A 24986-nucleotide genomic window follows, 5' to 3' on the forward strand; every position below is an offset into this window, starting at 1 on the left:
GAACATGACCTTCTATCAGTTTTACCAGCTCATAGGGATGTGAATCGTTTTTCGACGATTAAAATTATCGTCCGATAATTTTAATATCGTCTTAAACCGTTATGGAACACAATACAATAGAGATTCTAACGATTTATCGTTATAAATCGTTAGAATCGTGAGCCGGCACACTAAAACCCCCTAAAACCCACCCCCGACCCTTTAAATTAAATCTCCCACCCTCCCGAACCCCCCCCCAAATGACTTAAATAACCTGGGTGTCCAGCGGCGGTCCGGAACGGCAGTGGTCCGGAACGGGCTCCTGCTATTGAATCTTGTTGTCTTCAGCCGGCGCCATTTTCCAAAATGGCGCCGAAAAATGGCGGCGGCCATAGACCAACACGATTCCACGGCAGGAGGTCCTTCCGGACCCCCGCTGGACTTTTGGCAAGTCTTGTGGGGGTCAGGAGGCCCCCCCCAAGCTGGCCAAAAGTTCCTGGAGGTCCAGCGGGGGTCAGGGAGCGATTTCCCACCGCGAATCGTTTTCCGTACGGAAAATGGCGCCGGCAGGAGATCGACTGCAGGAGGTCGTTCAGCGAGGCGCCGGAACCCTCGCTGAACGACCTCCTGCAGTCGATCTCCTGCCGGCGCCATTTTCCATACGGAAAACGATTCGCGGCGGGAAATCGCTCCCTGACCCCCGCTGGACCTCCAGGAACTTTTGGCCAGCTTGGGGGGGGCCTCCTGACCCCCACAAGACTTGCCAAAAGTCCAGCGGGGGTCCGGAAGGACCTCCTGCCGTGGAATCGTGTTGGTCTATGGCCGCCGCCATTTTTCGGCGCCATTTTGGAAAATGGCGCCGGCTGAAGACAACAAGATTCAATAGCAGGAGCCCGTTCCGGACCGCTGCCGTTCCGGACCGCCGCTGGACACCCAGGTTATTTAAGTCATTTGGGGGGGGTTCGGGAGGGTGGGAGATTTACTTTAAAGGGTCGGGGGTGGGTTTTAGGGGGTTTTAATGTGCCGGCTCACGATTTTACGATTTTTCACGATATTTTACCCCCCCAAACGGCAACAATACGATTCCTTCCCCCTCCCAGCCGAATTCGATCGTTAAGACGATCGAGGACACGATTCACATCTCTACCAGCTCATGCTTAAGAGTGTTCATAAGTTTCTTCTTCAGATTCTCATCAGATTTGTTCTTGTTTCACCAAAAATGAAAGATTAATGAAATGGTGACTGGAGAGTGGCCACCTTTGCTTCCAACAGCCAAAAACTCCCTGAATGCATTGCAGGTGATATCAAAGTGCTTAGGGTGGGAGGAGCCATTCATATACACATTTTAGGAATAGGGAAAGAAGGAGCACTGGTGCCACTGTTTATGTGCAGTAACTGATAAAGAAAAAGATGAAATAATATAAATAGATGCCAACTGCCTGCTGAGAAAGGAAACAGCTATGATTATTTTAACTTTATATTTAAGATTTTGTCAATATCAACACAATTCCACAGAACAGGTTCCATATTAGGTATTATCATTTAGGAAAAAGCCCTTGGAGTCACTGGGCACAATACATTGACATCCTCAGTTGAGTATGTAGCAGTGGACAAAAAAAAGCAACCAATGCTAGGAATTATTCGAAAACAAGTAGAGAATAAAACTGATAATATCTCTGTAAAAATCTATGATGCAATCACACCTAGAGAATTGTGTACAGTTCTGATCACCTCATCTCAAAAACATCATAGCAGAACTGAAAGGTACAGAGAAAAGCAACAGTGATAAAGGATATGGAATGGCTCCCTTATGAAGAAAGGCTAAACAGGTTAAGAACATAAGAACATGCCATACTGGGTCAGACCAAGGGTCCATCAAGCCCAGCATCCAGTTTCCAACAGTGGCCAATCCAAGCCATAAGAACCTGGCAAGTACCCAAAAACTAAGTCTATTCCATGTTACTGTTGCTAGTAATAGCAGTGGCTATTTTCTAAATCAACTTAATTAATAGCAGGTAATGGACTCTTCAGCTTGGAGAAGCAATGTTCAAGAGGGAATATATTAGAGGTTTACAAAATCATGAATGGCGTGGAATAAGTAATCAAACAGAACTAGACCTAGGAGACACTCCTTAAAGCTAACTGATAGCAGATTTAAAACAAACATAAAGTAATTTTTCAGTGAATGAACAATTAAGCTGTGGAACGTCGCCAGATGATGTGGTCAAAGTTAATAGTACAATGGATTTTAAAAAGTGTGAAGTTTCTGGAGGACAAGTCAATTCACTGTTATTACCCGGACAGACCTGGGAAAACACCTCTTACTTCTTGGAGCAAACAATATGGAACGGACTTCCACCTTGTAATCTGCACATTCAAGTAACTTTTTGGCCACTGTTGGAAACTGGATGCTGGGCTCAACATAAGAATTGCCATACCGGGTCACACCAAGGGTCCATCAAGCCCAGTATCCTGTTTCCAACAGTGGCCAATCCAAGTCACAAGTACCTGGCAAGTATCCAAACATTAAATAAATCTTAAACTATTATTACAGATTAATTAATAGCAGTTTATGGATCTTTCCTCTAGGAACTTATCCAAACCTTTTTTAAACTCCAGTTACACAAAGTGCTGTAACCACATCCTCTGGTACTGAATTTCAGAGCTTAAGTATGCGCTGAGGGGTAGATTTTTAAATGTACATGCATGTGTCCATGTGCGCACGCTTCCCGGCGTCTATTTTATAACACACATGTGCATTATAAAACACAAGGGGAATGTGCACATGCGCAGCAGATTTTAACATCTGCGAGCGCATGTGCACATGGCCTGGGATTCGCGCGCACACGGGGGGGGGGGGTGTACATTTTTAATTTACGCGCGGCGAAGCGATGGTCCCTTTTTCCCCCAGTTCCCTTCCAGTTCGTTCCAATTAAGAAGCGGACTGGGAGGGAACTTCTTTACCCCCCTACCTAACTTCCCTTACCCTTCTCCTCTCCTCCCCACCCTCTAAACCCTTTGTCCTGCCTTTTTTGGTTTTTATTTTGTTGCTTACTGCTCCTTTGGAGCAGTGGCAACAGGCGCACACCGGCGATCCCTTTCCCAGTACAGTGGCAAATGGCCTCTGTACCGGCCGCCCCTTTCATTCGGTCCGGCACCTCTGCGAGTAACAGGAGTTACACGCGTGGCTGGGTCCCTATGAAGATGCTCGCAAGGCCCGGTCATGCGTATAACCCCCGTTTTCCATTCACACAACAATTTTAAAATCTACCCGTGAGTGAAAAAGAATTTTCTTTTGTTTTAAATGAGTTACATGTTAACTTCATTGAGTGCCCCCTAGTCCTTGTATTATCTGAGAGAATAAATAACCAATTTACATTAACTTTTTCAAGTCCTTTCATGATTTTGTAGACCTCTATCATATCCCCCCTCAGTTGTCTCTTCTCCAAGCTGAACAGCCCTAATTTCCTTAGCATTACCTCATAGGGCAGCCGTTCCTTGCCACTTATCATTTTGGTTGCCCTTCTCTGCACTTTCTTCAATGCAGTTATATCTTTTTTGAGATGCGGCGACCAGAAATTGCACAAAGTGGACCACTGCACTTCTTATGTTCTCATGACTAGGTACAAAATAAATAAAGCAAAGTTGCTTACCTGTAACAGCTGTTCTCTGAAAACAGCAGTTTACTAGCCACATGACTTCACAAGATTCTTAACAGATGGATTCTTCCAGAGCTTTCTGCAAAAGGCCTTTACTGCCCATACTCAGCAATTCCCACTTTGCAGAAGACCTGTGACTCCCTTCAGTTCCATATATATGCTTTAACTAGAAGAAAACCACTCCAAAGGGAAAGAGGGAGGGACTGCATGACTGGTGAACTTCTGTCTTTAGAGACACTTGTCACAGGTAAGCAACTTTTCTTTCTCTAAAGACAAGCAGCTCACCAAGTCACACATGAGGAATTCCTGAGCTAAGAGTTGTCTTCAACAAAAAAAAAAAAAAAGGAAACTAGAAGAACTGTAAAAATGAGTAGGAATATTTTAGTTGGAAAAAAATTCCTTTTATTTTTATTTTCAAACTGGAAAGACAACTCAAACCTATAAAAGTAAACCCTGGGAGGGATGGAGTTGGGCTTTCCCCTCAAAAAGACCATGAAAAACAGCCAATCCAAATTTACTATCTCATTAGTAGGTCATGTCCCAACAGTAATGGGATATGAATATGTGGACTGAATATCATGACGTTGCCTTGCAACTCTCCTCAATGGAGAGTGACCTTAAGACAGATGACCAACACTGCCATGATTTTATTTTATTTATTCAGCATTTTTCTATACCGACCTTCAAAGTTAAATACCTTATCAGGTCGGTTTACATCGAACAGGGACATAAACAGTAAACATAAACAACTTATTATAATCAGGAGAAAAACAAAGTTACATTTAACAAGGACTGCAAAACTTGGAAGCTTAGAACAGCTGGAAAGAAGGCTTAAAAGGGTAGTAAGTTAAGAAACTAAGACCTAAAAGTCCGTGCTAGTGCTAGTTGAGCTGTTATGAAAGTACTGATGCTTGTGAAGTATTTAGAGAGGATCTGGGTTCCATTGCTCATGAACCGGTTCATCGTCTAATGTGTGTCTGAGGGGTCCGGGAAGGCTTGGCGGAACAACCAAGTCTTGAGTTTTTTCTTAAATGTTACTAGGCAGGGTTCCAGCCTGAGATCTGCTGGGAGGTTGTTCCAGATGGCTGGGCCTGCTATAGAGAACGCTCGGTCTTTGGTCGTGATGAGGCGCGTGGCTTTGGTTGTGGGGGGTTGAAGTGCTCCTTTGTAGTTTTCTCTAATCGGTCTGCTGGAGGTATGGAGTCCGAAAGGGATTTCGAGATCGAGGTGAAGGTGATTATGGATGGATTTATGTATTAAAGTGAGTGATTTGTGCAGGACTCTGAAGTTGACTGTTAGCCAGTGTAGGTTTCGGAGGATGGGAGTAATATGCTCTCTCCGGCTGGTGCTGGTCAAAATTCTGGCCGCGGCGTTCTGTATCATCTGCAGCGGCCTGGTGGTTGAGCTGGGAAGGCCTGTGAGGAGAGCGCTGCAGTAGTCTATTTTAGCGAATATTAAGGATTGGAGAACTGTCCTGAAATCATGGAAGAATAGGAGAGGTTTGAGTCTTTTTAGTACCTGTAGTCTGTGGAAGCAGTCTTTGGTTGTGGTGTTGATCATTTTCTTTAGATTGAGGCGGTTGTCTAATATGACCCCGAGATCTCTTACATGAGTATGGGTGAGATGGGAGTTGTGGTGTGAGTTGCGTTGGGTCTGAGGAGTGAGGTTGTCTTGGTTGGAGGAAATGAGGAGTAGTTCAGTCTTTGAGGCATTGAGAACTAAATTAAGACTGCTGAGGAGACTGGTGATAGATTGTAGGCAGTTGTTCCAGATCGAGAGTGATTTGGTAATGGATTCTGTTATGGGAATCAGAATCTGCACGTCATCGGCGTAAATGTAGTGAATTAAGTTGAGACGCGTGGTCTAACATTAGGGGCCTTGATATGTTCCTCAAAATCAGGCATGCCTGGGAATGCTGGAGATGCAATCTGTTATTCAATTAGAATTGGAACTTTATCACTAAATTCCCAGGCTATTAAGGATAAAAAGTAACAAGAAGCTGGGTGAACCTTCTAAAGGCTTGAGAATACTTAGGAAAAAGGTGTCAGATCTCATTCTCTTGCAATTAGGGAATGAGGGACCTTTTCATCTTTATGGATATGTAGACTAAGAAAAATGTTGGTAAGACAATGGACTGGTTAAGGTGGACACCACTATCTTATGCAGGAACTTAAGATATGAGTAGAGTATCACACTATTTGCAATCTGGTATAAGCTGGATAACTAATAGGACCTGGAACTCACTGACTAAAGGTTGAAGTGACTGCCATAAAAAAGCAATTTTCAGAGTCAGATACTTGAGCACATGAGTTAAGAGGCTCAAAGGAGACTTTCATCAGCTGGTTGAGAACAATATTGATGTCCATCACAATGTAAGAGGCTTAATGACAACTAGAGGATATACAGATATGGGATAAGCACCAATTACAATGAAGTACTAATAGACTTGGTTTTAGGCCAAATTTTAAAAGATGCTGAATGCATTCAAGTAGTTTTTGTGTTGGGTAAGAGAAGGAATCTAGGACCTTACCCTCACATCAGATGGCAAAACTCTTCCATTTGAAATCATAAGCCTTCTTGCTGGATTTCTTTCTAGAGACCAGAAGGATTTAAGCCACATTAATGAAGAATTTGAAGGACTGTATTACATCCAAGCTGTGAGGGGCAGAGACTGGACGTTGGAGTAAAGCGATGTTCCTGAGCTCTGCATTATTAAAGTTAAGGAAGACTCCAACTTCACTAGTTTCCTTAGAGAAAAATCCCAAAGGAGTGGAAACCAAATCTGTCTCAGTCAAAAACAAATCTATTAGGATCATTGTTCTTTGATTCCTTCTGAGCTTTAAGATTTTGGCCACCAGAGTTATGGGAGATAATTCATACAGAAGATGTTTTTCCCCAATGAAAGGAGAAGGTGCCTGCTGCTAGTCTGCCTTCTATTATCATCCTGGAGTAGAAGACTGATAAGTTCCTGTTCACAGCTCTTGTAAACAGGTTCACCTTGAGTGTTTCCCACTTGCGCAAGATCCTGTTTGATATATCTTGATCCAAGAACTGCTCATAGGGTTCAGATGGCAACTGATTGTATCTGCCAGGTATATGGCTCTTAAGCTCATCCTGCAAGAGTTGGCCTAGTTCCACAACTAGACAGTTTCCAGATACAGGAGCATGGAGCTTCCTTTTTCCTGCTTGCTCAAGTAGAACATGACCACATGACAATTTTGTTGGCTACCTGATTACAGGCTTTGCGTACAGCATTCAAAAGTATGCTCTCCTGGAGAAACCAGAGGCCCTGGATGCAAAGCACATTTAGGTGAACTCTCAAGGTTGGAAGGAGATATGATTGGAACAATTTTGTGAGAAGGAATTTGAAAGGGTAAACTCAAAGTCAAATTGGAATGGGAAGGCCATGAAGACATGGTAAGCGGTAGTCTACAACACAGATACTTTCCTGAAGTGTCTCAATGGCTTGGATCCACTGGATTTGTCTATTATGGAGACATAACATAGAAATTATGTGAATTGTGGATCAATGCATGTACCTTGAAGCACAATGAGGGAAGGTAATTGTAAATTATTTTAAAATTGTCCTCATAAAAAAAGCTCCCATAAAACTAGATTGGTTGCATGATTTCACTGAGCTGCTGTCATTAGAAAATCTGTAATTTCCCTTCTCTAATAACAAGCAATCTCAATGGAAAACACAAATGGGACTGACTAACTACCTTCAAACAAAAAGGGGAAAACAATAATGTTCCGAAAGGGTGACAAAATAATGTTTATGAGACAAGAAAGCAAAATTGCTTACCTTGTAATAGGTGTTATCCCAGGACAGCAGGATGTAGTCCTCACAGAGCCCACCCGCCACCCCGCGGAGTTGGGTCTTCTTCCTTTTATTTTATTTTTTTGCTAAAGCTTTTTGCTACATACGAGACTGAAGAGAGACACCTGTGGCAGAGAATATCATGGCATGCTGGGCATGCTCAGTGGCCTCACAGGACCAGTCAAAAGTTTCTAGAAACTTTGACAAAGATTTCCCGCGCTGGGCTCCGTCGGTGACGTCACCCATATGTGAGGACTACATCCTGCTCTCCTAGGATAACACCTATTACAAGGTAAGCAATTTTGCTTTATCCCAGGACAAGCAGGATGCTAATCCTCACATATGGGTGATTAGCAAGCTAGAGGCTGAGTCACTTCGTAGTGAAGCAACAGTGATGTATTGTTGAATATGAGTCAGCCGATGATCATAGTAGGTTGGTTGTAGAAGGAGTTGGGATTATACTGGAAACAAGTTCTTTAAGACAGATTGTCCATAGGCTGAATCTTGTCGTCCTTGCTTGTCCAAACAGTAATGAGCTGCAAAAGTGTGAAGAGAACTCCATGTTGCTGCTTTACATATGTCAAGGATTGGCACTGAACAATAGTGTGCAACTGAGGTTGGCATTGCTTTCACTGAATGCACTTTTACTCACCCTTTGAGAGGAAGGCCTGCTTTCTCGTAGCAAAACTGTATGCAATCTGCTAGCCAATTGGATAGAGTATGTTTACCCACCGCTTTTCCTAGTTTGTTTGGATCATAAGATACAAACAGTTGTGTGGATTTTCTGTGGACCGCAGTGCGGTTTATATAAAATGCTAGTGCACGCTTACAGTCCAAGTTATGTAAGGCTGTTTCTCCTGGATGGGAATGAGGCATTGGAAAGAATGTGGGTAAAACTATGGATTGGTTCAAGTGGAATTCCGTAACTATTTTGGGAAGGAATTTTGGATGCGTACGGAGAACCACTCTGTCATGTAGGAACTTTGTATAGGGTGGGTACGTGACAAGTGCTTGTAACTCACTAACCCTTCTAGCTGGTGTAATGGCTATGAGGAAGATAGTATTCCATGTGAGAAATTTAAAATCACATGAATCTATGGGTTCGAAAGGAGAACGCATGAGCCTTGTTAATACCAAATTCAGAACCCATTCTGTGACTGGTGGTCGAATTGGTGGTTTAAGATGGTTTAAACCTCACAAATCTACTTACGAGTGGTTGTGTGGAAATAGGTGCATCTCCCATCTTATTATGGTAAGCTGAGATTGCACTTAAATGTACCCTTACAGAAGAAGTCTGGAGACCAGATTCTGAAAGGTGATACAAGTAGTCTAGTAGAAAGGTAGTGGGGCAAGAGAAAGGATCAATATCTTTTTGCCTGCACCACAAAGTAAATCTTTTCCATTTTGAAGAATAGTTCTTTCATGTGGAAGGTTTACATGAAGCTATGAGTACTTGAGATACATTGGTTGAAAGATTGAGGGGTTGTAAGATCAAGCTTTCAACATCCATGCTGTCCGGGACAGGGATTGAAGGTTGGGATGGCGCAACCGACCATGATCCTGAGCTTTGAGAATGGGAGCTACTCCCAGGCAAATTGGATCCTTGACTGAGAGGTCTAGGAGTGTGGGAAACCATGCTTGTCGAGGCCAATATGGGGCTATGAGTATCATGGACCCCTTGTCTTGCTGAAGCTTCACTAGAGTTTTGGTTATAAGCGGTATCGGAGGATATGCATATAGTAGGCCTGAGTTCCAAGGGCGAGCAAAGGCATCCTTGGCTGGCTGGTTGTTTTGTTTGTGTAGAACACAGAATTTGTCCACTTTGTGATTCAGATGTGACGCAAAGAGATCCACTGTTGGTTGCCCCCAACGTTGAAAGATCCTGGTCGCTACTGAGGGATCCAGGGACCATTTGTGTGGCTGGAACTGCAGACTGAGTTGATCTGACACTACATTGTGAATGCCTGCGAGATAAGTGGCCCGAAGGAACATTGAGTGAGATAGGGCCCAGTCCCAAATCTGTGCCGCTTCTTGACAAAGGAGATACAAGCCCGTACCTCCTTGTTTGTTGATGTACCACATGGCTACTGTGTTGTCCGTTTGGAGTAGAACAGTCTTGTGTGAAAGGCAGTCCTTGAACGCATGCAGCGCATAACGTATAGCTCGAAGCTCCAGGAAATTGATTTGAAATGTTGCTTCAAGGTTTGTCCAAGTCCCTTGTGTTTGGAGACTGTCCATGTGAGCTCCCCAACCCAAGGTGGATGCATCTGTAGTTAAAGTTATCTGTGGAACTGGTTGCTGAAAAGGTAGGCCTTTGCGCAAGTTGTCCCTGTTTGTCCACCAAAGTAGAAATGATCTTAGTTGTTGGGTCACTTGAATTGGATAATGTAGTGGTTGAATGGCTTGGATCCATTGTGATCTTAAAGTCCATTGGGTAACTCTCATGGCGAGTCTTGCCATAGGAGTAATGAACTGTGGAGGCCATATGGCCCAGTAAAGTTAGAAACTGATGAGCTGTCGCTTGTTTCTGTAAGGAAATGGATTTTGCTAGTAGAGTGAGTGTGTCTGCTCAATCTACAGGTAGAATGGCCTTTGCTAGATTGGTGTTCAATTCTGCTCCTATAAATTGAAGTAGGTGAGTTGGAGTAAGATGGGATTTTTGATAATTGATGAGAAATCCCATGGAGTGAAGTAGAGCAATCGTTCGAGTGAGAGAGGTGAGAGCTCCTTGTTGAGATTGACTCCTTATGAGCCAGTCATCTAGATATGGGAAAACATGGACACCTTCCTTGTGCAAGTGTCCTGCTATTACTGCCAGACATTCGGTGAAGACTCTGGGAGCAGATACCAGTCCAAATGGTAGAACTCTGTATTGGAAATGTTGATGGCCTACCATGAAGCGCAGGTATTTGCGATGAGGAGGAAATATGGGAATGTGAGCGTAAGCGTCTTGAAGATCCCGAGAACAAAGCCAATCTCCTGTTTGAAGAAGTGGAAGCATGGTGCCTAGAGAAACCATCCTGAATTTTTCCTTTTTCAGAAATTTGTTGAGATTTCTGAGGTATAGGATGGGACGTAGGCCTCTGGTTTTCTTTGGAATGAGGAAATATCGGGAGTAGAATCCTCTGCCCTGCTGTTTCCAGGGCACTGGCTGTATGGCCCTGGCTCTCAGAAGGATGGATAATTCTATTTGTAATTGAATTAGTTGAGAATTTTGTTGTGGGAAGGAACTTGGTGGAGATTCTGGAGGAATTGAGAGGAAATTTAGTTTGTAGCCTCGAGACACTATGGAGAGTACCCATTGGTCTGATGTTATGTTTTGCCAGTGTGTGTGAAAATAGGATACTCTTCCGCCCACTGGCAGGTCTGGCCGGGGATTTAGAGGTTGGGTTTCTTCTCTGGCTTGTATTTCAAAAGCCCGCCGCAGGGACTGTCTGTGCAGGAGGTTGCGGACAGGTAGGCCTAGGCTGTCTGGCCTGGGACCGTTGTTGTGGTCTGGTTGACCTACCCCTAGATGTTTGGGGGTAGTATCTTCGTGGCCTGTAGTAAGAACGTCTGGGTTCTCTTCGGGAAGGGCGATGAGAAAATTGTGTAGAGGGCTCTTGTGGGGTTTGAGACAGTTGACGTAGAGTCTCTGTATGGTCCTTAAGCTGTTGTACTGCTTCCTGAACCTTTTCTCCAAATAAATTGTCACCAATACATGGTAGATCCACAAATGTTTCTTGAACCTCAGGCCTGAGGTCTGAGGTCTTGAGCCATGCCCATCTACGGGCAGTGATTCCAGCTGCTGCTGCTCTGGAAGCCGTCTCAAAGTTGTCGTATACTGCCCTCACCTCATGGTTCCCGACTTCTAGGCCTTTGTTGATTACGGCCTGTGCTGGTTCCTGGAATTGTGTGGGTAAAGAGGTAACAAATTCCTCCATTTGCTTCCATAGGTTCCTCTGATATTGTGTGATATATAATTGGTAAGCAGAAATTTTTGTGTTTAAGATGGCACTCTGATACACTTTTCTGCCTAATGAGTCAAGGAACCTATGGACTTTACCAGGTGGAGTTGATGAGTGAGGGTGCACACGTCTGGACTTTTTCTGTGCAGACTCCACTACAACAGACTGGTGTAATAACTGTTGTTTTTGATAGCCTGAAGCTGTCTGCACTTTATAAGTTGTGTCCACACGCTTATTCATTGCGGGAACAGAAGATCTGTACTTGGACCGGTGCTTTTCAATATATATATCAATGATCTGGAAAGGAATACGATGAGTGATGTTATCAAATTTGCAGATGATACAAAATTATTCAGAGTAGTTAAATCACAAGCAGATTGTGATACATTACAGGAGGACCTTGCAAGACTGGAAGATTGGGCATCCAAATGGCAGATGAAATTTAATGTGGACAAGTGCAAGGTGTTGCATATAGGGAAAAATAACCCTAGCTGTAGTTACACGATGTTAGGTTCCATATTAGGAGCTACCACCCAAGAAAGAGATCTAGGCGTCATAGTAGATAATACATTGAAATCGTCAGCTCAGTGTGCTGCAGCAGTCAAAAAAGCAAATAAAATGTTAGGAATTATTAGGAAGGGAATGGTTAATAAAACGGAAAATGTCATAATGCCTCTATATCGCTCCATGGTGAGACCACACCTTGAATACTGTGTACAATTCTGGTCGCCGTATCTCAAAAAAGATATAGTTGCAATGGAGAAGGTACAGAGAAGGGCAACCAAAATGATAAAGGGGATGGAACAGCTCCCCTATGAGGAAAGGCTGAAGAGGTTAGGGCTGTTCAGCTTGGAGAAGAGACGGCTGAGGGGGGATATCATAGAGGTCTTTAAGATCATGAGAGGTCTTGAACGAGTAGATGTGACTCGGTTATTTACACTTTCGAATAATAGAAGGACTAGGGGGCATTCCATGAAGTTAGCAAGTAGCACATTTAAGACTAATCGGAGAAAATTCTTTTTCACTCAACGCACAATAAATCTCTGGAATTTGTTGCCAGAGGATGTGGTTAGTGCAGTTAGTGTAGCTGGGTTCAAAAAAGGTTTGGATAAGTTCTTGGAAGAGAAGTCCATTAACTGCTATTAATCAAGTTTACTTAGGGAATAGTCACTGCTATTAATTGCATCAGTAGCATGGGATCTTCTAGGTGTTTGGGTAATTGCCAGGTTCTTGTGGCCTGGTTTGGCCTCTGTTGGAAACAGGATGCTGGGCTTGATGGACCCTTGGTCTGACCCAGCATGGCAATTTCTTATGTTCTTATGTTCTTATGGATGCTCCCAGATGCGGCGTTGGAGATCCAAGAGAACTTCATGGATTGGCACAGCCAGCACTTGTTTAGGTGGGTCTACAAACTGTAGAACTTCAAGAGTTTGTTGTCTGGTATCTTCTTCTGCTGTGAGTTTGATTGGAATGGAGTCAGCCATGTCCTGAACGAATGTTGAGAATGATAAATCCTCTGGTGATTTTTTTTCTCTGATCCGGAGGAGAAGGTTCAGACATGAATCCCTCAGAAGATGTTACAGACTTCTGGTCATCCCAAGAATCATCAGAGTCGTCTCTGTAAGGAGATTTTGGCGATGACTTGGGAGGGAAGTGAAGGCCTGAAGGGCCTGGCTGTGGATCATCGGTGGAAAATAATGGTGAGGTGTCCTGAGGCTTTGTTGATGGTAGGTTATCGATGACATTCTGATATCTTTGCAAAAGTCGTCGATAAAATGCAAGATCTTGTACTTCAGGAGGCTCGGATGATGGTTGCCTCGATGGTACCGTGGTTGTCATCGATGTAGTTGTCGGTGGAAGTGCTGCAGAAGACTTCAACGTCGACGGAATCAAGAACGGCATCGAAGAGCCTGATGGAATCTGGGCGAAGATAGATGTCTGACGTAGTGAGTCTCGGTGTTGTAGTAATCGAATCCATTGGTGACCTCAGTGCCAACAAGGGCACCGGCATTGGTGGGCCCACCGGCATCGGTATTACTACCAGCATCGATGCTGGAGGCATCGGCATCGGCGGGATCGCCGGAAGTGTTTGTTTCTGGAGAGCCTGGATGACCGCTTGTCTGATTATATTAGACAATTCTGGCTGTACAACTGGTGGAATCAGAGCAGTTGTAAGTGGTGGCGGAGGCTGCGACGAAAGATCCTGGGTGGAGGTCTGAGGAGTATCTGGAATTGATGGAGGTAAAGGCCCAGGCGTCGAAGGGACCGGTATTTCCTTGTCCCATGGCCACTTTGCCATTGATTCGTCTTGGGACATCAATGTTGACGATGCCGATGTTTTGACTTTAGATGTTCCGCCGACTTCGTCGATACTACAGACGATGGTGAAGACGGACGATCACCGGATCCGTCCGGGAGCGGTTTTTTAAGCAAGGCTCTTTTAGTCGCTCCAGCCGGAGACTACTTCGACGATTTGGAAGGGGAAGGAAATAGTTGGAGCGGGAACAAATGTTCCATTTTTTCCTGCCTAGCCTTCCGCCCTTTTGCCATCATCTCAGCACATTTGGGACACGTACTTACATCATGTTTTTCACTGAGGCAAAGGACACATTCTAAATGTGGGTCGGTGATCGACATGGTTCTATTGCAAATAGGGCACTTTTTTAAAATTTAATTTTTATTGAATTTTTTAATACATCAAGCAGTTTTTACCTGAATACAGTATACAGGAATGAATCATTAATTTCATTAATATATTCAACCTTTAACAACAAGAAAAAATAAAATAGAAAATAATTTCCTTCATTCCTGTCAATCAAGCCCTCAAATGAGATCCTTTACACTATTCCAAGTAAATTTATACAATAAAGCATAAACCTATACAATGAAAATTGACTATAGGATAATTTCCCTATCTATTGGGAGATCTAAACTCCTACTCTGAGCGCTTCATGAAGTATCTGGAGATGAACTCACCAATGGCTTTCTTCTCTCAACTAAAAAATTAGTTAGATGAATTGGTTGTTGAAATATATATGTTTTCCCATCAGCTTTTATTAAACATTTACAGGGATATTTTAAAATAAAAAACATACCAAGTTGTAATACCTGAGGTCTTAGCAACAAAAATTGTTTTCTTCGTTTCTGAGTCTGACGGGATAGGTCAGGAAATATCTGGACTTTACAGCCCATAAACTCTTTTGTTCTGTTCTGAAAATATTTTCTAAAAATCCAATCCTTGTCAGACTCTAACATGAAGGTTACAAGAAGTGTTGCTGGATTTACTAACTCAGTTTCAGTTTTTTCCAACATCTCTGAAATATTTAAATTTAAATCCTCACGAATTGGTTTTAATTGATGCATGTTTTCACCCAATGCAGCTTCGGAGGTTCTCTTCAATGGAGGAAGAAAATATATCTTTGACAAAATAGGTAATGTAGCTTCTGGTATACCTAATACTTCCATTAAATACCTCCTCTAAAGCTGCACTGGAGTTGAGACAACTGATTTCGGAAAATTTATGCAACGAATATTCTTAGATTTAGAGACATTTTCTAGATTTTCAAGTTTGTAATGTATATTTTGATTATCTTTTATCATACCACTTTGTATATCATTCATTTTTCTTATTTCACTCTTAACAGAATTAACATTACTATTAAGCAGTAAATTATCTTTCTCTATTTTACATGTTCTACCTTCTACCTCGTTCATCTTACCAAATAAAATTGACATTTGTGCCCCCATGTTTTTATTTAAAGCATTGATAGCTTCCCATATTAGTTCCATGGTAAAGTTCTGGGGTCTTACCAAGTCCTGAAATTGTAACGAGGAAGGCAAAGTTGAGCTCACCCGCTTAACATCATTAGTCGCTCCATTTGAGTTTTTCCCCACTCCTAAATTGGTAATTTGTTCCATCTGCTCTTCAAGATGGGTTACTTGCCTCAAAAGAGGTTCAATCTGGTCCTCCTCTCTGGGTGGTCCGATAGATTCCAGATGGAGAGTGGATTAATCAGCTGGATTTGGTGGTGTTGATCTCCCCTCGGAGGAGAGTGTTGATAATAATGGCTCTGGAACGTTAGAGGGCTCTTCTTCTCCCCTCATCCCATTCAGCGAGCTCTCTACCTCCATATTTATTCTGCGAAGGATATGTGCATCCATAGGACCCTGAATAGGCTTGGCCCCTGAAGCGACTGAGGCTAGACGCTCCTTGGCCTTCCTTTTCCGGGAAGAATGAGGCATGAGATATTTAAATCAAGAAAATTTCACAGATCCTCCTCGTCAAAAATTTAAGGATCTCATAAAGGTGGAGAATGGAGAAAAGCATTAAACAAAGTAAAATAAAACCTGAGAGGGGACAATCCCTGCAAATCCCGGCAAAGCCCAGCTTAACCGCGCGCCCCTTTAGCGTGCGCAGCTTAAGCAGCGCGCCGGCTCTGCTGCGCGCCGCTGAATACCTTGTTGAAATAACTGGCTTCCAGGTCCACCTCCGTCGCCGCCTCCCGAGGCGTTGTCAGTGCTCAGCTGTCTTGCAAAAGTTAATCTCCGAAGCAGGGCGTCCCTTCTCTCCGGGGTAAGATTCAATTCAAGGAAATAACTTGTTCCCTCTTCTCTCCACCTCAGGAACAAGAACGCTGGCTCACAGTTTTATCTCCCGGCTTCTGGGTCTGCCTCCGTTCCCGCCTCCCGAGGCATCGTCAGTGCTCAGCTGTCTTGCAAAAGTTAATCTCCGAAGCAGGGCTTCCCTTCTCTCCGGGGTAAGATTCAATTCAAGGAAATAACTTGTTCCCTCTTCTCTCCACCTCCAAATAGGGCACTTTTTGAAGCCCGTAGCCATTTTGTTACCAACGGCCATCGAAGAATATGAATTCGTGAGAAGAGAATTTTCCAAAAATGAGAAATCAAGACCGAGGTACTCACCAGCCGGTGAAAAGGAAGCCTGAGAGACATCTATGAGAGAGAATATCCGAAAAATATGACTTCAGTCAGAAAAAAACTTTGTGTGGAAACGCAATGGCTCCTGTCCCGCGATGCCTGAAGCAGCGCGGAAAAGCGAAGACTGAAGAGAGACACCTGTGGCAGAGAATATCATGGCATGCTGGGCATGCTCAGTGGCCTCACAGGGCCAGTCAAAAGTTTCTAGAAACTTTGACAGAAAGATTTCCCGTGCTGGGCTCCATCGGTGACGTCACCCATATGTGAGGACTAGCATCCTGCTTGTCCTGGGATAATCTGTTTTGTCATATTTTCTCTTTTCTTTTTTGTTTTCTTAAGGAAACTCCAAACATAAAGACAGGAATACAACCCTAGAAAACAGCACAATGGTGCCTAAGGAGGGTAGGAGCTGATTGGGGGGGTAGGGGACAGAAAGGTGTTGAGACTCTCAACTTGAGAGACTTGATGGGTGGGGGAGAGAAGCGAGCCAATTTTAATGGGGCAGTTGGGGAATGTAATCCCTTGTGTTAACCAGCCTTTTCACTTTAACATGGGGGATTTTGTGATGTAGCTATCCACTTTTAGGATTAGCATACCTGCTAAATATTTAATACCTGCTTTGAAGTAGGTGTTAGATTTTAGGATTTAGTGGGCACATGTGAAATAGTGCATGGAGGACAGCATACAATGCTGTTTTGTGTGTACTTGCTAAAGCTTAATTTGGATATGATGTTTCTTCATTTAAAATGTGAGCGCACATTAATTTTAGTACATACCCACTAATGCGTCAGGGGAAGACCAGTTTAGCGTGCATGCTAAGTCCTTACAGATGAATTTTAAAAACCTGATGCACGCCAAATCCAGGAGATCCACACACAAGTTGGGCTGGTGCACGCACAAATGAAAAGTTTCCAAAAAGGCACAGGGTGTGGGCGTTCCTGGATATCATATTGAAATCTGCACGTACATACTTACTCGGGTTCCCCTGCTCTTAATTTTACTTCTACTATGGATTACATGCAAGTTATAAAATAAAGACAGGTAGACAGGCAGGGTTATAAGGGTTGGGGTTAACAGGGGAGAAGGGGGGCTATTAGACTAGGGGCATTTGGAAGTCCTACGCCTTACCTGGGTGAACTGGGAACAAACTGAAAAAACTGGTAATGGTGTCAGTATGCATGTCTTAAAATCCCCCTACTTGTGTGGTAGAAATGGGATTTGTGCACATAGGCGCGTCCGCTTAAAATTGCGTGCACATGTGCTCACTGTCAGGCTATTTTCTAACATGCTCACATATACGCAAGTATGATATAAAATGGCCATCTCACTGGGCATGGGCCAACGAATGTGCGCTGCATGCCTGTTTAAAAGTTACTGTCTTAGTGCATTTTTTATCTGTAGTAAACAGTCTTAGCATGCATGCTAAGCTCTACTGCAAAAGTTATAAAATCTCCTTTTGAGGATGTACATATTTTAGCACTCTGCACTATTATGCGGTGTTTCAATCTCACTGGGTTTTGGAATTGGCTGGGGTTAAATATCTCTGAGCATTCCTACACAGTTGCTGATTCAGTTCAACTGTTATGCATAAGTAGCTGAGGTGTGATATTTACCAGCCTTTGTGAATGCTGCTCTGCTGCTATTGGCTAATTTTCGAACAGCTATGGAAATTATGATATAGCGAACCCGAGCCGGCCTATGACCTATTCCATCCAACATATGCTGTCATTTCAGAATTAGGTGCATCATACATAACATTAAGTTGTGCGGGCATATTGAATCCTTACAATCACACATCTAGGACATGTTCTTTTCCTTTTTGGTACTAGCCATTGGTCAGGCAGCTTAGATAATTCTCAATACAATTATTGTATACTCAAGATAAGCAAGCAGCCCTGAAATGGTTAAAAATTTGGCACAAACTGTTTCAAAAGTTATAAATTGATGCCATCTGTGCTTCAGTTCCTGATTTCATTACATTTATAAATGGAATAACACATGACGGGGCGTGAAGCCATAGAGATATTTATACAACAGTGGGAAATGATAAATGCCAAAATAAATCTGTTTTTTCATGAACTACAGGAAATGTTTGGATGCATTTATATTTATCCAAACAGCTTCTCATGTTTATCCAAACACTTGTTTTTTATATTCCCCAGATAAAGTGCATTGGACTCAACAGTGTGAGACTGCTTTTCTGACAACCATAAAACAATAAATAAGTTATAAAAAATGAAAATTTAGAAATATAATAGTTGACTGTTCTTTGGACTTAATAGAAAGAAAACTGACAGATGAGAAGATTTCACTTCTGTTGCACTTCTTAAATAATCAGGACTATTGGAACAAATCTTAGCAGTACCTTATTTGAACTGGTTAACAACAGCCTGGAAAATGTATCTGCTGAAAACTATATCTGCAGAGGTCTATATGCACACTCTATGGTGCTAGTTAAGGTGTGTATAGGTGATTCAGTTGAGGAGATTTGCAAATCAGGCATAGGATTTCTCTGTAAACAATGGGGCCCATGTAATAAAACTTGCACTAAAATTGGAATTAAATTTTAGCATAGGTTTTACTTAAAGCACTCATTAAAAACAGGGGTTCCCACATGCTGCAGTAAGCTAATAGGGTGCAAATCAAACAGGAGATAAAAAAAAAGCATGATAAGGAAGGTCACGTGATGTGGTGGGCTTGATAAGACATGCACGAGTCAAGCTCTGGGTGCCTCTTCCAAATTCTGCATTTTTTCTGCTTGATTCTCTGGTCTGACTGGAATTGACCATGAGGGGAGCAAATCTATAAACTGTAGGTAAGGTTTGAGAGGAGACTTGTGGCGTAATAGTGACAAAATCAATCCAGATAATTTGAAGGCCCCTGAATCCAAAATGGATGCCACAAGAGCAGATTTGCAGCCATTCCCACCAAGGACATGGAAAAAGAGAGAATAACAGTGGCGGTGGTAGTGGCATTGGACCCCAGACTGAATCGTATTTCAGAGCAGATAAATGAGGTTCAAGCATCAATGTCAGAGATCAACTGTTGAATGGATATGGCAGAAGGCTGGACAGCAGTATTAGAAGATGATCTGGTATGCCTAGAGGGGAAAGTTCCGGTGCTGGAAAAAGAAGCGCCACATGGAGATCATAAACTCGATGTACTGAAGAATCGCTCATGAAGGAGCAACTTATGTTTTGTAGGGTTCCCGAAAAGCGTTCCTGATCAAGATTTAGGGAAAATGTTGGAGCACTTAACCCCAGGCCATGCGGCAGGTGTAATTATCAAATGCAGACATAGACTGGGTCCACAAAACGGCAGCAGAACAGAAGTCTGGAATGGTCATTGCGAAGTTACTCGACTACGTGCAGAAGCTGCAAATATTGCAATGTTGTTGAAAGAAAAAGGAGGTGCCCTTTGAAAATCAAAAGATCTTAACGTTCCAGGATTTCTCAATCCGAGTTTCCAACCAGCGGAAGGAGTTCTCCCTGGTTTGCACTGAGTTGGCACTAAGGCAAGGGTGTTTCACTGGCTCGATTAAGGGTTTGGCATCAAGGAGCGGCACATGTATGCGACATGGCAGCAGCAGCTGCGAACTTTATGAAGTAGTTGCCAAGAGGAGAATCAAGCAAGACGAATTGACTGAGTTTTTCTAGGGGCTCCAGTAAAAATGTTTGCGACATGAACCCATACCTGTGAGTGGTTGTGGTGTCCTAAATGATGGCACTGGTGGATGAAACGGAATGGGTCTGAGTATCTGAGTTTCAGTGTTTGTTTTACATTTTGATTACAACCTTTTGTGGGTCTTAAACTGGGGGAGAGAGGGGATAAATGTTGGTTATATGATATTTCTGTCTCCAAAGAGGGATCCCTACAATGAGAGTCCATTCATGCTGAAAAACAGCATCAAGCATTAATTACCCGAAAGAGATTGTAAAGAGTTAAACTCACACATCACAAAGACTTCTGCAGTTCACATAAACACCATCAGGCATACACACATACTCAGAGACACTCTCATTGGATATCTGTTCAATCAAGCAATCTTACTCTATATCTAGGTACCTTTATATTTAATGAATTGCGTTTGTTTTTATGACATCCATCTGCTATTTTTATCCTTATTGATATCTATCTTGATAAATAGCCAGCATACTGAATTGCAGATGGTTTTCTCCTACAGCAAGTCACAGTGGAACCATATGCATGCTTATTTCAGTAAGGAATCTCCCCAATTCTAGCTATTATCAGATTCAAAAATAATTAATTGTTTACACATTATCCAACATGCATCACATTACCCAGAAAGTCACCATTTATAATATATTGTTTAAAATACATTCACATTAACAAACACAATGCAACTTTTGTTTTCAATCATAGAAGATGTCTCATTATTCCTTATCCTAAGTTTGAGGCAATACCCTTATTAACCAGTTAGTTCTGTGACCTAACTTAAAGCTAAACTTATCACAAAATATTACTTTTTAAGAACCTAAACTGGGTACATGACTTCTCCTTGCGTTGCTTCTCTTCCACCGTGGTCACCTCAGCATGAGTGGGATAACCGATCTTGAGGTGATATCTCTAACTCTACAAATTTTAAATCTATAAGTCTTAACTCTTATCCTAATAAAGTTTTCTCCAGCTGTAGCTTTGCAAGACAAAACTCCAATCAACGGGTTTCCTTTCTGGAGTAGAGGAGAGAGAAAGCCAGCTGTCAGTGGAGAGAGGACGAAGGTATGGAAAAGACTATCGTGCCCCTCTCCCTTAAATGGAGCAGCCAAGCAGGCAATCTCACTTACTGTCTCTTCCAGATCCCATCTTGATCGTCATCTCTTGTGGTTCTTTGAAAATAGATGCTTAGAGACAACAGCTGTAGAATAAAGGTTTTTTATTTAAATGCTATAAAATAATATAAATATTAAATAAGGTACCATGGAAAGGCAGAGTGCCACGCAAGGCATCAGCATAAACTCCCTCTCAAATAATTGTACTGATATACAGCTTTATATAGAATTTTTACTAGTACATTTTCATCCCCAAACTAGGTTACATAATTGTCAAAATTTTTATGATTGGCTTTTTATTATAAACAAATAATCTGAATGGCCATATGGTAATTTGCTTTCAGTCTCCATGCTAATTATACTCATCTCGCATGTAAATGATGTTATCTATGGCTTGCAATTAGTTGGCCTTATATCTGTTCGAAATGTTCAATAATCTTAGATGGAATGTCAACTGGCCTTATAATCTATTCTATAACCTTGTAGCTCAGCATCCTAACTAACTTACAGCATCTGTGTCTAAGAAAACAAGTCCAAGGTTGAAGCACAAATGTCAATCTTATAATGTTGCTAGTAATTATAAAACTGCCTATGATAAAAAATCAAAAGTTTAGGAGAACAAGAATAATGACTTCATGTGTGACATGCCAAAAAGTGTTTCACTGCCTCTTCACTGCTTTTCTTTACAAGCTATGTCTGTAATGGAGGCTGTAAGCACCACAACAGCTACTCTAACCACTAGGCTGCAGTGCTGCAGTAGCCTGCTCCATCGAGTTTTGATTTCACTTGGAAACATAGCCTTGCTTGCGAGATTGGCACTGGGCATCCCAACTTGGGCAAATTTTGCATGCAAGTCTATTTTGGTCATACTCCTTCCAACTTGAAATGCTTTTCTTTGTACTCCTGGTTTAATGCGCTTAAGTGGATTTTCAGATTAACTCTTAGGACTGAGGTGAAGTAAAAGTTAACTCGCATTTCTGGTGGAGAATGACATTCTATTGCTGTGACTATATGGTAGTGTCTTTCTACCAGACTGGGCACAGCAACAGAATAAATTTTGCCACCAGAAATGTGAGTTTACTGCACCTCAGACCTCTGAACTAAGGCAGATATGGGACTTGGCACCACAGTTATGGGAGTTTTCTTGAGGAGCTCCTGCTCAACTTGGCGTGGAAGGAGCTTGAACAGACCAATCTCCAGGAGGAGGAGTGGCTCCAATTTTTCACCAACCTGCACTTTCACATTTATCATTAGTGCTTTTTTCCCCCCTGGTTGGGGGTTTTTCTGTTGTGTTTCTCAAACACTTTATTTTGTATATATTTAGCCCACATTTTGTTTTATAAATATATATATATATATATATATATATAGATATATATATATATATATTTGTTGAATTAATTTTTGGACTCTCATATTTTTGCTTGGTGCAATTTTCTGACATATTTTCTGCTTCTCTATATTGCATTTTATACATTTAACTGTGACCCAAACCTTTGGAAAGGCAGTGCTATATAACTCTGCATTAGAGAAAACATGCATTATACCTTAGGATCAGGATTAATGGATATGACATTACAGAGGCGAATAGCAGGAATCTCAGGAAGGAGGGGGAAGAGTTGGTCTTGCAGACAATGAGCCACTTCTTCCCTCCACCACATAATGCTCTGGAGCCACGTGTGAGAGAGGAACATAGAAGTCTGCTGATAGAATGTAGATGTCCCTCGCAGGTTTTCCTTGGCCTGCAAACAGAGTGAAGGAGAATGGCTATGATGTAAGAGAAAAGGTACATTACCAGCCCATCTCAGCCTTTGGGAGTTGTTCTCACTCCAGCTGTGTGAAGCTTGCTTATTTATTTATTTATAAAATTTGTATCCCGCTCTATTGCCAATTCTAGGCCAGTTACAATCCCATACATAAACCAACATCTACGTAACATCATTACCAGTAAACAAAAGACCCAGCTCTTCTAAGACAAACATGGAACAGACAATGGTAGCCACAGCAACTTAGTTGTGGTACAAAGCTGGTAACAGACTAAAGCAACCCCAGCTCAACCTAGCCAAAGATCTTTTATGCAATCCAGGCATTAAAAATGGGAGCCCCAAATCAAGTACCAGGTGGGGGGGAAGAGGCTGGCGTGTAGGGGGAGGTATTTGGGAGGTAGAAGACATGATTTTGCTTTAGATCTAGTGGGGAGGGCAGCAGGGTCTGGCGACACTGTTTTATTTTTATTTAACACTCAGCAAAGGGTTGGGGCCAGTGGGGAGGGTTGAGACTTGTGGCGAAGGGAGGAGATGGGGCAGGAGGACTGCAACTTTTTTTTTAAAGAAATGCTAGTTACCTGGATATCTTTTGAAGATATCCAGATAAGTAGCAAGTTATCTAACTCAGCTGTTTATCATTTAAAATTGACAGGGTCGGTAACTTTCAAACAGCTGTGCAGGCGTACATGTACATGCTTAGTTGGCTTGCGCCCAGAGACATGGCCATTTTTATAACATACAGCCATATATGTGTGGATGATATAAAATTGGCTATACACATGTGCATGCAATTTTATATGGATGCATTAAAGTGCGCGCAAATGCCGGCTCTACCGCATAAGTGGGGGGGATTTTATTAAATATGCACTGACACAATAGCTCTTTTTCCCAGTTTGTTCCCACATCACCCAGTTAATGGATTACATTTCCTAACCCTTCTGTTATTTATCCTCCCTTTTACCCCTGACCTTAAAACCCCGCTGACAGACCGATTTTTTTTTTTTTTTTTTTTTTTTAAATACTTATACAGCCGTCCATAGAGGCAAAGTTACATGGTAAGGAACCTTGGCACATGCTTATGCACAAAAATACTTACAGTACATTTCAAGGTAACTTCCCAGAATGCCCATGTTCTGCTCATGCTCTGCCCAGACCACACCCACTCCTGCCCCTTTAAATTTTTGATTTGTGCACATACCGGGAGGTATGTGCATACTTGCGAGCTTTTTAAAATTGACCTTTAAGTGAACCCATAATTCCTCTTTTCTTATCCAGCTAGATTTAGGAAGACAAGGGGGTGAATATACAAAACCTTGACATTTTGATGGATAACTTTAAGTTTTCAGTTTAAATGGCTTTTGAATATTCATTGATAATTACCATGACATGTATTGGCTTGTTTGAAACTGATGTTATGATAAATATCATGTGCCTGTAAGCAGCTCTAGATTTCATAGGCTGTTTAATAATCATTAAAGGCAAGCATAAAAAAGTGGGCCTTAAGTCACTTTCTAAAATGGAACAGAGGATTCGGATTTAAGCTCCTCGGGGAGTGCATTCCAAAGTAAAGGGCCAACTACTCCAAATAATCATTCTTGATACTTGGCTAACCTCATGAATTTTGGAGAAGGCACATCTAGCAAGCGGTGAAATAAACATTGCAGCAACTAAGGAGGGTGATAGATCATTAGGACGAAGTTAAAGCAATGAGGAACCTGACCATTGCATATTAGTGATACAATCAACTAAAGATAGATAAACCAGTCCAGTGACATACAGGAAACTCTCATGCTTAAAAAAGTTGTCTAGAACAAACTCTGAACTCTCTGGTTGGAAAAGTGTGATATAAATAAATAATGATGATATCCATCCTTTCTAATATCAGATATGAATGATCAAACTCCATGTTGAAGTACGCCCCTAGGGACTCCAAACATTGAGAACACGTAAACATGCTCTTTGCAAAATTGACTATCCAGCCCAAACTTGGACAACTCTGTTGGATGCCTGAATACCTTCTTGATAAGACTTTGCTCTAATGAGCTAATTGTTCAGGTATGGATAAACTAGGAATGTCAGGCTGCCATTAC

General features: G+C 42.2%; 1 protein-coding gene across 3 annotated transcripts in view; it reads right to left on the reverse strand.

Moving 5' to 3' along the window:
* C14H16orf71 (chromosome 14 C16orf71 homolog) overlaps nt 1-24986 on the reverse strand; it is a 386375-nt gene that overhangs the window by 259996 nt on the left and 101393 nt on the right. For all 3 annotated transcript variants that reach the window (XM_029576717.1, XM_029576716.1, XM_029576718.1), the window contains exon 12: nt 22678-22872. In XM_029576717.1, the coding sequence (XP_029432577.1) occupies nt 22678-22872 (195 nt within the window). The remainder of the gene's footprint in view (nt 1-22677; nt 22873-24986) is intronic.

This window comes from Rhinatrema bivittatum, chromosome 14, assembly GCF_901001135.1.
Source record: "Rhinatrema bivittatum chromosome 14, aRhiBiv1.1, whole genome shotgun sequence".
NCBI classification, from domain to species: Eukaryota; Metazoa; Chordata; class Amphibia; order Gymnophiona; family Rhinatrematidae; genus Rhinatrema; species Rhinatrema bivittatum.